The 12,448-nt window shown below is 36.0% G+C and overlaps 2 protein-coding genes across 2 annotated transcripts; both read right to left on the bottom strand.

Moving 5' to 3' along the window:
* Positions 1-32: 32 nt before the first annotated feature.
* Positions 33-3,540, bottom strand: tmem14cb (transmembrane protein 14Cb). The gene is made up of 4 exons (XM_017465076.3): positions 3,276-3,540; positions 1,375-1,476; positions 239-326; positions 33-121 (listed from the first exon to the last, which is right to left on the bottom strand). The coding sequence occupies exons 1-4, from the start codon at positions 3,349-3,351 to the stop codon at positions 61-63; spliced, it is 327 nt and encodes a 108-aa protein (XP_017320565.1). The 5' UTR covers positions 3,352-3,540; the 3' UTR covers positions 33-60.
* A 903-nt stretch (positions 3,541-4,443) lies between these two features.
* On the bottom strand, positions 4,444-11,946 carry pak1ip1 (PAK1 interacting protein 1). Its single transcript, XM_017465068.2, has 11 exons — positions 11,573-11,946; positions 11,389-11,494; positions 10,693-10,855; positions 10,484-10,604; positions 10,337-10,411; positions 10,196-10,248; positions 9,958-10,103; positions 8,485-8,582; positions 8,111-8,207; positions 4,940-5,060; positions 4,444-4,811 (listed from the first exon to the last, which is right to left on the bottom strand). Exons 2-11 carry the CDS (start codon positions 11,464-11,466, stop codon positions 4,684-4,686), a joined length of 1,080 nt encoding a protein of 359 aa, XP_017320557.1. The 5' UTR covers positions 11,467-11,494; positions 11,573-11,946; the 3' UTR covers positions 4,444-4,683.
* Between the last annotated feature and the right edge of the window lie 502 nt (positions 11,947-12,448).

The raw sequence follows: 12,448 nt of genomic DNA, 5'->3' as shown, positions 1-12,448 counted from the left end.
AACAAGCAGCTGCACTGGTGCAGGTTTGTTGGTTTTTGTTGTTTTCCCTTCCCAACGTGTTCATGAGTGTTTCTTGCGTGGCCACAGCAATCCCAGTCCTAATCTCAAAAGCATGAATAAACTGTAGAGAAGGAGAATAAAAATAAATCAAACAATTGACAAAACAATTACGTAATGGCCGTGCTGCTTTCCACCATTTAATTCTCAACGCAGGATTAGCGGCGGAACTGGGAATTACCTTGCTCCTGTTAACAACCCAGCTGGCATTATTTTCCATGAGCTCAGAAATCTCACTCCCATCAGGACTGCCAGCGTTCCGTACGTCCCTGGGGGTCATAAAACGCAGTACACCATACAGTATCAACATGAACATGTCGCTAAGCAAGGAGTAAAACACAACACAGAGGTGTGATTACACGTTTTATTCCTTTTACACCACAGCAATCTGTCAACACTGATGGGTTTGTAATTGTTATAGAATGTCATAACATTCTATATGTTAAGTATAAAAACGTTATACTTTTTATTCGTTTTGTTCCCATACATGTTGGTGAAATGAGATAGTTAGTCAGGTAATCGCTTATTTATTTTATAGCAGCTACATTAAAGAAAGAAAAAAAAAATGTTCCTCTGTCTTGAAGTAAACAAGGAAAAAAAAACAACCCTGTTACAAATCACTAACCCTGGAGACTCCTTCCATAAATGTTAAACAAACGGGTCCTTAGCGAAAACTTCACATCAACGACGACACTCGGTTTTTAATCCGTTTACGTGGAGTGTCTGCAATCCAAGTCCCTCTAAAGGAACTGCTACTATAGAAACGATAACGCATCAGAACACGAATGTTAACCTGCTGAAAACCAATCCGCACCTTCTGACCAATCAGACCCAAGAACTCGACAATGCTGTTAGAATATGATATGATATTCAGTCTCTTTTTTTGTGATCATTATAACCAAAAATGCTCGATTTTGCTGCGGATTCTTTAAAAAAAAATGTGCAAAGCAACTTGCTGAGTTTTTTTGTACTTTTTTTGCGGAGAACTATTCGAATTGGCGAAATCACAATTGCAAGACATTGTTGTTTTGCGCGGTCTTTCGCAGTGATGTTTGTTGGTAAACGAGACCTTTTAGCTGTACTCGTGTTCGACGCACGTGAATTGAAGAGCGCTTTGGCTGAATGTGCGTTGCGACGAAGTCACATGACGCGTCTCGGCCAGTATCTGCTGAAAATCTGCGGTAACTCTGAGAAATTGCGAGCTCCACCGAATACTGCGGAGTTCGCTTGATTTTGCGTTCATTTCTGCGATCGCAAACGCGCAAAATCCTGTTGTTTTTTTGTCGTTGTTGACTTGATCGGTTTGCTGGAACTTACCAAATGAAAGCAAGATGTTTTTCGGATTCTGAGACACCTGGAAAGAGCCGAGTGCTGCCAAACACCCAAAGACTAGTCCACCTACCAGTGACATGAAACTGCCTGGGGGGGAAAAAAAAAAAAACACATCACATTTATTTATTTATTTATTTATTTTCCCAATTATTCAAGTAGACACAGTGGCTAATTTCAGAAAATTTCATTCAAAAGGACAATTTATACGTTTTCTGTAAGGTTTATTAAACATTTAGCTGGAAGGAAGGAGACTCCAGTGTCAGAGCTTTGGTAACACCAGTGTTGGGTAAGTTACTCAAAAAAAAAAAAAAAAAAAAAAGGTGATCCACTACAGATTACGAATTACTCCTTTAAAATTGTAATCTGATTACATTACTGAATGTGAAAAGTCATCAGATTACTAATTACGTTACTTTCACAACCTATCAAACCTACAAAAATACACTGCAAAGTGAAACTCGTAGTTCTTTCAGTCGATGTATCACACGATCAGAAAACGTTGCATTTATCATGAAACTTGTCTCGGGTATTGTTACTGTTTGTAGGACTACCAGACCTATAAAATATAAAACCTTTCTAGCTAGGCTAGTTTGGTGTTGCTAGCTAAGGGGACTCACAGCTTAGCTATCACTGTATGGGTTTAGCTACTACAGAGCCATGTAGAGTACATTATCTTTCTTTATCCTCTACTCATATCTTGTTCACGTAAACTGGAACTCATATAGACGTTTACACACCTTATTTTCCTGCTCAGCATCAGAAGATGTTACTGTTTCAGTTTCTACCCAGTTCTACCCGTTTTTTTAAAAAAACAGCATATATCTATTTTTCCTCACACTGAATGTGAGCTAGCGTTTGGCAGAATTGAGAGCCATCAGCCAATAAGACACGAGTGTTTCCACGTGTATTTTCCTGTAAACCCTGTCCGATATGGTCTCGTCTCCGTTCAGTGAAGATATAAAATTACAACACCGCCGTCTTCTTTTACTGACGTTCAGTTATGCAGTGACAAACCGCTCCAAGTGAAGAATTATTCAGGGCTAAAGAAAAAATCTTTCCGGGCCAAATGTGATCTATTTTAAAAATGCATTTTACTTAATAGTGTTTTCTTAACAATGAATTTGTAACGCAAGTAACAATTTTAATGACATCAGTAACTGTAATCAAACTGCATGAATTTAAAATATAACACGTTACATTACTGCATTATCAGGAAAAGTCATTAGATTACACTAACGCGTTAACCAACTCCCAGTAACGCCTTTGTAACCAGAGTTTACTCTTTTACGGCTTTCTCTGGAACGAAAGAGAAAAAAAGAGAGCCTCGCGAGGGGACGACTGTTTACAATGTTCATAATAACAACAGGAAATAACTTGTTTCATGGACAGCATTAAATATAACTATAAACAGTTAGAACCGATGACGTGTCCTTAGTGTTGTTGTAGCATGAAAGGTAGAAAAAACATACTTTAGGAAACCAACAAACTCTAATAATACAATAATCTTAATAATATAAAATAAAATAAAATGAATAATCTGTAAAACTTCAGGGTTCTTGTTCAGTACTTCGTTTAATCCCTTTCAGTCAGAAAATCAGTTCACGAAAAGCGTTGTGATATGCAAATGAGCACGACGTCTCGATGGATATGCAAATGAGCATGACGGCGTCATCTGGTGACTGCTGGAGCGCTGTTTGTGCTCACTGTTTGAGCACTTTCCCCTGAAAGTAGTTTGCAACAGTGCACAAGTAACTGGGAAAGAGCAAAAAGTCGATTTTTTTTTTTTTTTTACTAGTCAAAAATAATTCCCACAGTAAACCCGAGTCAATAATAATGGCGGCTCCTTAACAGTTAGCTAGTTAGGAAGGTAGTTAGTGGAACATTACCTGCTTTTATATAACCAACGATGCCTCCTGTTGCTGTCAGTGCAGCGAAAGCATACCCGAGCCAATCTACAGCCATGCCTAAGTGCTAAAAATCTGAATGAAAACAAACTAAACAGCAGTCTTTAAGCTAGAAGCTAGAAACTACACAATAGAGCATCCTACCGGAACTAAATTACACCTTAAACACAGCGACAAGGCGATTTACTACTCGTGAAGTAAATGCCAAAAGTACCCGGATGAACTAGTACTCAGGCAGTACTCCATTATACGATGCAGCGACATTTCAAAAGAAAAGTCGGAATACTATAAAGTTGAATATACCTTAGTTATCCGGCCATATATATATATATATATATATATATATATATATATATATATATATATATATATATATATATATATATATATATATTTATTTTCTTTCTTGGACATGGCTATCGTTTTTAACAAAAAATTAAATGACGTTTACCACCACAGTGCTGCTGAATTCTCAATTCTGGTTAGTCAGTCGGTGTTTAATCATTTTCCACAGCAGTCGTTCTGACAGCAAGCCACAGGTTCATATTAAAGGTACAAGCAGCGATTTTTTTTTCTTACGAATAATACGAATAAACTGAAAAACATATGTAGACCTTGAAAAAATAAACCACGGTTTAAGCAGTGACCTCAGGAGAGAAGCATAACGTGGCTGAGAAAACCCATTTGGTAAACCGTTACGGTCCGGAATGAATGTTTGTGTTTACGTTGTCACGTTGTCATCTTATAGACACGTCCTCACACTTCTTCACTCCACACCTTGCTAAACCTGCTAATACAGCTCGTGACATACATGTAAATCATCATGAGCTAGATTTTGCACATTTATAATGTTATATAGTGTGCTTGAAAGTGATGCTAACTCTAGTTGGACCATGGCTTTGTGTTCATGGGTGGGAAAAGGGGGTCCGGCTCGAAGAATAAAAAAATCAGATCTTATTCAGCTCCACCTACTTAACCCGATAGAAATTTAATCTTGACAAATTGGGAGAAATCTAACCTAATGCATTCGTTCTACAGTAACTACTCATTCGCAGGGAATTTGGGAGTGGGGGTTGTTTGTGTTGATATGGTGACGTGTTCTAGTTTGTTGGATGCAGTAATAAAAAGAAGACACACTTCAGGCAAAGTGTACACTGAAATAGAAGATTTTTTTTTCCACAGACAAGAAGGACAAATCTTGAACTTGCAAAAAGAAAAAAAGAAAAAATACAACAACCCTCAAAAGGTTACACTTTTTAAATGTGGGGTTTTCTACAACGTAAAGAATCATGACGAGTTCTTGAGTTCATATACATCCAATACATACATGTTACACCTGTTCATTAAAATGCACAGAAATAAACAAACAAGCCATGTGAATGAACATGGCTTATTGCACTTTCTGTTTTTTCTTCTTTTTGCCCGGTTTGTTTGATGGAGTGTCTTCTTCCACAACCACCGTCTCTACATTAATCCTCACTCTCTTGTTTTTAGGCGGCAGTAGAGCTTCCTTATCAACTGAGAAAACACAAAACGATACAAATAACGTAAATCATTCATAGCACAATGGATAGAAATGGAACTAGAATTTATATCACAGCTGTATCGCATTCCAGATGTTCTCCATTTTGGATCTTTGAACGTACTCTGAGACGTCGCAGGCTGTGCGTCCGACTGTCCTTCCTTCGCACTGCTTCTCCACACAGACAGACAGGTGAGTCGAGCGGTGGTGTTCACCTGTCCTAGCAGACGCGCTGCTTCCTGCCTCTGTGAGGACCATCATGAAAGACGTTGTTAAAAGATACATCAATAAACGTTTTTGATTTTCCTATAATAATAATAATAATAATAATGTTACGCAACGCAAAAAGCATTCTGGACGTTTCAATAGCATTTATTATACAAAATGAAGAATAAGCTGTTACTATAGAAATGGACATTTATTAGAAAGAAGTTGAATTTACAACAGATTTTTTTTTTTTAATGACATTTTGGCCTGCGTGTCCCTTTAATGATTGCTGCTCTCTCTCGCTTGGAAACCGGCACCCTAGTATGTAATGCAAACATTTAAACTGACAGCCTTCTATGCAAACCTACTCTTAGACAAATTTTACATAAGTTCAGATTTTGCAAATCCAAGTGAAGTGAAACCTGAATCTCAAATTCCTTTCTTTGTGTTAGGAAAGTGACACGACACTTCCTACATCTTCTTCCTACATCTCACTAATCTGGTATTAATTACAAACTGATACTAAACAGGATGGTTTGGTTAAAGAGGAGCTTTAAGTAAGCAGGTAATGTAAATAAGTAAATAATGGTTGACAACTCTTGTTCTTTAATATAAGTAAGGAAATTAATTAAGTAAGTAAACAAGTAAAGTAAGGTAGAAATTAAGTAAAATAAGTAAGATATCTTAGTAAATATGTAAAGTAATTAAGTACAGTAAGGCAGAAAGTAGGCAAAATAAGTAAGGTAATGTAGTAGGTAAGTAATGTAATTAAGTAATGTAAAGTAAGTAAGTATAGTAAGTTATGTAATGTAGTATATAAGTAAAGTAAATAAATAATGTAAGTAAAGTAAGTCAGGTAAAGTAAGGTACTAAGTAAGTAAAGGAGGGGTCGGGAAACTATGGCTCGTAAGCCATATATGGCTCTTTCAGTGATTGCCTATGAATAAACAGCAGGAGAAAAGAAATAAAAACAATCACGAAAGCTAGTGTGTCAATTCAATTAAAACTCTACATATTTTAAAATATTACATAATTCATAAATGATGCCCATTTGTCACGTATACCAATCGAAATGTGGCACAACAATCTCAAATTTCATTGGACAATGTGGAATGGAGCAGTAATTTCCAGGTCTAAGTCATAAATCAGTTTAAAACTACATGGCCAGTCTGTTTTAGTTGGGTTTTTTTTTTTTTTTAAGGTGAAATGGCTAAAAGAAAAATAATGATGTTCATATCGTTCCAGTCTTTTCCAGATGAATTTGCATATTTGAAAGTCGCATTAATGGTAAGTAGTGTTCAGTTTGCTGGAACTTGCTTACTGTCTTGTATTGATTTACCATTTGCTGAAACGATCATAGTTGGTTAAATGAGGTCAAAGTGCCACCTACAGGCCTATTCGTGAAGTGCAGGCTGTTAGGTCAAGAACATGAAAAATGTGAAATAGCCTTTCTTACATCAACACTTTATAATTACTCAATGTAATGTACGTCAGTAAAGTAAGTAAGGTAAGGTAGTAAATAAGTAAAGTAAGCAGTAATGTAAGTAAAGTAAGGCAGAATAAAGTAAAGTAAGTAAGGTAGTAAATAATTTTTTTGTGTGTATATCTCATACTCAATAGTTTTAGATCTTCAAACGAAATACAACATAAAACAAAGGCAACCTGAGTAAACACATGATACAGTTTTTCTTTTTCTTTTACTGAAGCAACAAAAAGTTACCCAACACCTATCACCCATGTGAAAAACTAATTGCCCCCTTAAAATTAAAATCTGGTTGTGCCACCTTTAGCAGCAATAACTGCAACCAAATGCTTCTGATAACTGGAGATCAGTCGTTCACTTACTTCTAGGACTAGGACGTACTCCTATGCTTTGGATCGTTGTCTTGCTGTATAATCCAGTTGCCCTTGAGTTTCAACTTACAGACTGAAGCCCCGACATTCTCCTTTAGGATTTTTTGGTGGACAGCAGAATTCATGTTTCCCTCAATTATTGCAAGTTGCCCAGACCCTGAAGCAGCAAAGCATCACCACACTATCACACTCCTCCACCATGCTCGACCATAGGTATGATGTTCTTTTTGTGGAATTCTGTGTTTAGTTTACGCCACGTGGAACGGGACCTGTATTCCAAACAGTTCCACTTTCCACTCATCGGGCCACAGAACATTCTCCCAAAAGGTTTGAGGATCATCAAGGTGTATTTTTGCAAAATTCAGATGAGCCTTAATGTTCTTCTGGGTTAGCAGTGGATTTCACCTCATCACTCTTCCATGGATGCCATTTTTGCCCAGTGTCCTTCTGATAGTGGAGTCAAGAACAGTGACCTTTACAAGAGCGGCCTGTAGTTCCTTTTGATGTTGTCCTTGGCTCTTTTGTGACTTCCTGTATGAGTCATCGCTGTGCTCTTGGAGGAATTTTGGAAGGTCTGACACTTCTGTGAAGGTTCACTACTGTGCTGAGTTTTTCCATTTGGAGATAGTGGCTCATACTGTGGTTCTTTGGACTCACAGAGCCTTTGAAATAGCTTTGTAACCCTTCCCAGACTGATGTATTTCAATCACCTTCTTTCTCATCATTTCTGGAAATTCTTTCAACTTTGGCGTAGTGTGTTACGGAGTAAGACCTTTTAACAAACTTCATGCTGTTGAGAAAGTTCTATTTAAGTACTGATTGGATTGAACAGGGTTTGCAGTAATCAGGTCTGGTTGTGTCTAGTCCGGCTGATCTCCATTATGAACGTAGTTTAATAGATTTAGGGAATTGGTAACCACGGGGGCAAATACATTTTCACACAGGCCCAGTTGGTGTTGAATAACATTTTTGCTTCAATAAATAATATTATGATTTAAAAACTGTATTTTGTGTTTACTCAGGTTGCCTTTGTTTGATCTTATATTATTTGAATTTCTGAAACAATTTATTATGAGATGTACACAAAAACAGAAGAAATCAAGATGGGGGCAAATACTTTTTCACAGCACTGTAAGTAACGTAAGTGAGGTAGTTAAGTAAAAAAAAAGGAGCTTATTGGCCCAGAACCATGATTTGTGTCCGCAGTGACGTGTGTACAGAGATGGTATCGTACCTCTGTACTGAAGTCCCACAGCTTGATGAATCCATCGTTTGACGCCGTGACCAACACACACAAGTCGTTCATCTCAAAGCTGTCCAGTGCTTTTACTCTTCAAACAACAACGTGAGAGACAGAATAATTACATCTTCAAATTAAAGTTAGCCAATCAAAACCAACAAACCGACACCAGAGCCAAAGAAAATCATCAAATAACCAATGGCACTTCATCACACCACTCTGTCAATGATTACTTTCCTCTAACAGCATATCCCCAAGTGTTTTATTCCTCTCGCAGTGTATGTGTAACTAGACATTTAAATGTACAAATTCTTCTACAAAGCAGAACGAGCAAAACGCAAAATTTGAGCATGTTAAGCTAAACATACCTGTTTTCATGAGCTTTAAACTCACAGATGCACTTTTCAGAAGTGAGATCATACACCTGGACATGTTCATCATCTCCTGCCACGGCCAGCAGTGTGTTCTGCAACAGGGATGGCATTATAATCCACAGGTTTTTTTTCCCCATTATAGTCCACAGGTCACTTTCCCCAAATATACTGTTATACAAACAGTTTTCTCTGAAACCTGCATAGTTGTTGACAGTCTTTGGATGGTTAGTTAGACTCTTTAGTGTGTCTAAAGTGGACTGCCCAAATAATGTGTTACCAAGAGTTCTATTCAAAATCAATTTAATTCACAAATTTGGAATACTGGGTTTACAACCTTTTTTATTTAACATAAACAAGAACATAAGCATGTAAATGAGTAACATAGTAAGTATGATTAAAAAAAAAAAAAAAGTAAGGTAGCAACTACAGTAAGTAAAGTAAGTACGGTGAGAGTTAAGTACAGGTTAGGTACATTAAGTCGGGTAGTAAGTAAAGTAAATAAAATATGTTGGGTGCATTAAGTAAGGTAGTAAATAAATAAATACAGTAAGCTATAAGTAAGGTAGTAAGTAAAGTAAGTTAAGTAAGGTAGTAAGTTAAGTAAGGTAGTAAGTAAATAAAACATGTTGAGTACATTAAGTAAGGTAGTAAATAAATAAATACAGTAAGCTAAGTAAGGTAGTAAGTAAATTAAGTTAAGTAAGGTAGTACGTAAAGTACATAAAGCATGTTAAGTAAAGTAGTAAGTAAAGTAAATAAAATATGTTGAGTACATTAAGGTAGTAAATAAAATAAGTTAGGTAAAGTAGCAAGTAAAGAAAGTAAGTAAAATATGTTGAGTATATTAAGTAAGGAAAGTAAATAAATAAATACAGTAAGCTAGGTAAGGTAGTAAGTAAAGTAAGTTAAGTAAGGTAGTAAGTAAGGTAAATAAAATATGTTGCGTACATTAAGTAAGGTAGTAAGTAAAGTAATTAAGTAAGTAAGTAAAATATGTTGAGTACATTATGTAAGATAGTAAGTAAAGTAAATAAAGTAAGTTAAGTAAGGTAGCAAGTAAAGTAAATAAAATATGTTGAGTACATTAAGTAAGGTAGTAAATAAAGTAAGTTAAGTAAGGTAGCAAGTAAAGTAATTAAGTAAGTAAGTAGTTAAGTTAGTTAAGCACTTAATTCATGGTTGACAACCTGTATTATTTAACATCAGCAAGTAAAATTAGCAAAGTAGTAAATAAAGAAAGCTAAGTAGTAACTAAGTAACTAAGATTTAGTTAAGTATATACGTAAAGTAAGTAACTAAGGTAAGTAAGTAACTAAGTAAGTTAAGTAAAATAAGTAAATGAAGATAGTAAATAGTAAGTACAGTACTTAACTATGGTATGTAAGTAACCAAGGTAATTAAGGTAGTAAGTATGTAAAGTAAGTAACAATAACAATGATAATAACGTAATGGAAACCTAAAACAAACCTTGAGAAACCTGACACATGAAATCCTCTTCCTGTAGCTGAAGCTGCTGATTATGCTGGCAGACTCCAGGTTGTAGATGTCCAATTGATCATTCACAACTACGACGTACTTATCTCCTGCTGGTGACCACCGCACGATCTGTGCATCTTTATAAACGACAAGGCGACAAGTTCATTTCAAGAGACTGTACAATGCACGGCAGAACAACAACAGAAAGTTCAAGATTTTAAAAGCTTACTTTGTTTAATATTCTTGGTGAAAGCCGGCCTTCCTTCGATAAGATTCCAGGTTCTGTAATTTTTTTTTTTTTTAAATAAAAACGCACATTTCAGATATATAATGCAAAACAAAACTACGATTATGGTTTATTATACTTTACCTGAGCTTCCTGTCCGTTCCAACAGACAGCGCAAGTTTCCCCGATGGATGCAGTGAGAGAGAAGTCACATGACCCCTATTCGACAAACACACAATTTCAGCCAATGACATGGTAACACAAAAACATCCACAACTCAGTTCCACTTACGTGTGCGCTGTGATGGATTTCAAACATTCCCATGTCTTTGTGCTCCACACACACAGAAGGCCGTCTTCCCCACCGCTCAGTAGGTGAGCTGTAGAACCAAACTCCAGACACAAGATAGTACCTACACACACACACACACAGTCATACAGCTTTCACCATTCTATACTATGCTGTACATCACTAAGAAGCCATTTTGAATTCCCCCTCACCACCATGGTGTAATAACGCTCCATGCTCCGTTCTCGTCTTCATGTTGTAGAGTTGTATGGTTTCATCTTTGCTTCCTGTAGCCACGAACTGCTCGTTGGCTGCCACTGCGGACAGGCACGCTACGTGAGCGTGGTGCGTGAACACCGGCTCCAACCTCCATTCCTACCAGACACGACAGAATAATCTGAAAACTAAGCAATGAAGGTGTGTATTGAAGCTCCATCTAATCACACTCCAAGTCAGGGAATGCATACACTACCCCTAAAGTAAATTCATTTGTTTTAAAGCTATAAAATGACTAGTACATTCTTACAGGTCAGAACGTCTACATCAGTCGAGTTTGTTTGTTAGTTCTATTTTTAAAAAATGTTAGAAAAGGATATCACGAGGCCACAAATAGGTGTATAATCATGACATCATTTCATATTATTGATATTAGATTGTCATATCACCCAGCCCTATTTTAATACATGAATAGTGCAATACATATTATTATTATTATGATTATTATTATTATTATTCTCATGTTGAAGATTTTTTACAAACATTTATGGAAGGAGTGTCCAGTGTCAGCAGAAGAGTTTACACTTTTTATGGATTATCTGTAACATGTAATATGACAAGCTTTAATTTCTAGAGAGAGAGAGAGAGAGAGAGAGAGAGAGAGAGAGAGAGAGAGAGAGAACAGATGTTACCTCTTCTCCAGGACACACTCGATACCCAAACACTATCTGCTCATAGCTTCCAACAATCAGTTCCACTTCATCTCCCATTTCAGCAAACTATTATCCTCTGTATAGTCTACTCAGGAAAAGAAGAGGGTTGTCATTTATTTTAAAATATAGATTTCAAGTATGACAAAACAACAACTTTCCTAACCATGTGCGTGATGCTGAATCCGGACGTGGTGTTGAGTTTATTTCCGGGTCATGTTTCCTGTATACACGTCACAATAAAAGTCCCAACTTGTTATTATTATTTGTGATTTTTTTTTCTCGTTCTAAAAATAACCTTGCCTACTTTATTTGCTCGAGTTCGATTTCTCCTAACAAACATTTTTAAAAAATATATAAATAAATAAATAAATTCATATAGAAATAAATTCATTCATCCAATAAGGACTGAAACTGAAAAATCCATTGACGTATATCCATACGTCATTGACTCATATAGAAATATACTCAGTTAAAAAAGGTTTAATCAAGAATCTAGTAGATTTATAGGAGTATAATCACTTTAGAAGAACTATTCAAAGAATCATCTTTGCCAGTTGTTGAATCATTTCCGCACTTCCTTTACTCGACTGATTCCTTTGTTTACAAAATCAGTCAACATTTCGACCTGCTGTGCCCTGAACTTGCGAACTCGAGTAAACACGTCCGTCATGTGAATAACGTGATGGATAAAACAATGTCTTACGTGTGAGAAATTTACATGCGAGATTTTTTTTTTTTAAAAAAACAACAACGCGATAACAAATTATTCATTAAAAAAATCCCATGAAAACAATGAAAGTGCATCGAGTGCTGGCTGTTTTGTTAACAAGCTTATTAGCTATGGAAAACCTGGGACATAATGGCATATTTCTAAGTATAAATCATATATTAATAGTTAATATATTTGAATCATTTTAATAATCAATTTAACATTAAGTTTAATCTAGAGCTAGAGATGTTGCATCCAAAAGATTTTTTCCTTGTTTCCTTGAGTATAATATGTAAAAAAAAAAAAAAAAAAAAAAACCAACAACAACAT

Source organism: Ictalurus punctatus, chromosome 1, assembly GCF_001660625.3.
Source record: "Ictalurus punctatus breed USDA103 chromosome 1, Coco_2.0, whole genome shotgun sequence".
In the NCBI taxonomy this organism is placed as follows: Eukaryota; Metazoa; Chordata; class Actinopteri; order Siluriformes; family Ictaluridae; genus Ictalurus; species Ictalurus punctatus.
The sequence above is the reverse complement of the archived record's forward strand: the minus strand, read 5'-3'. Positions and strand labels throughout refer to the sequence as shown.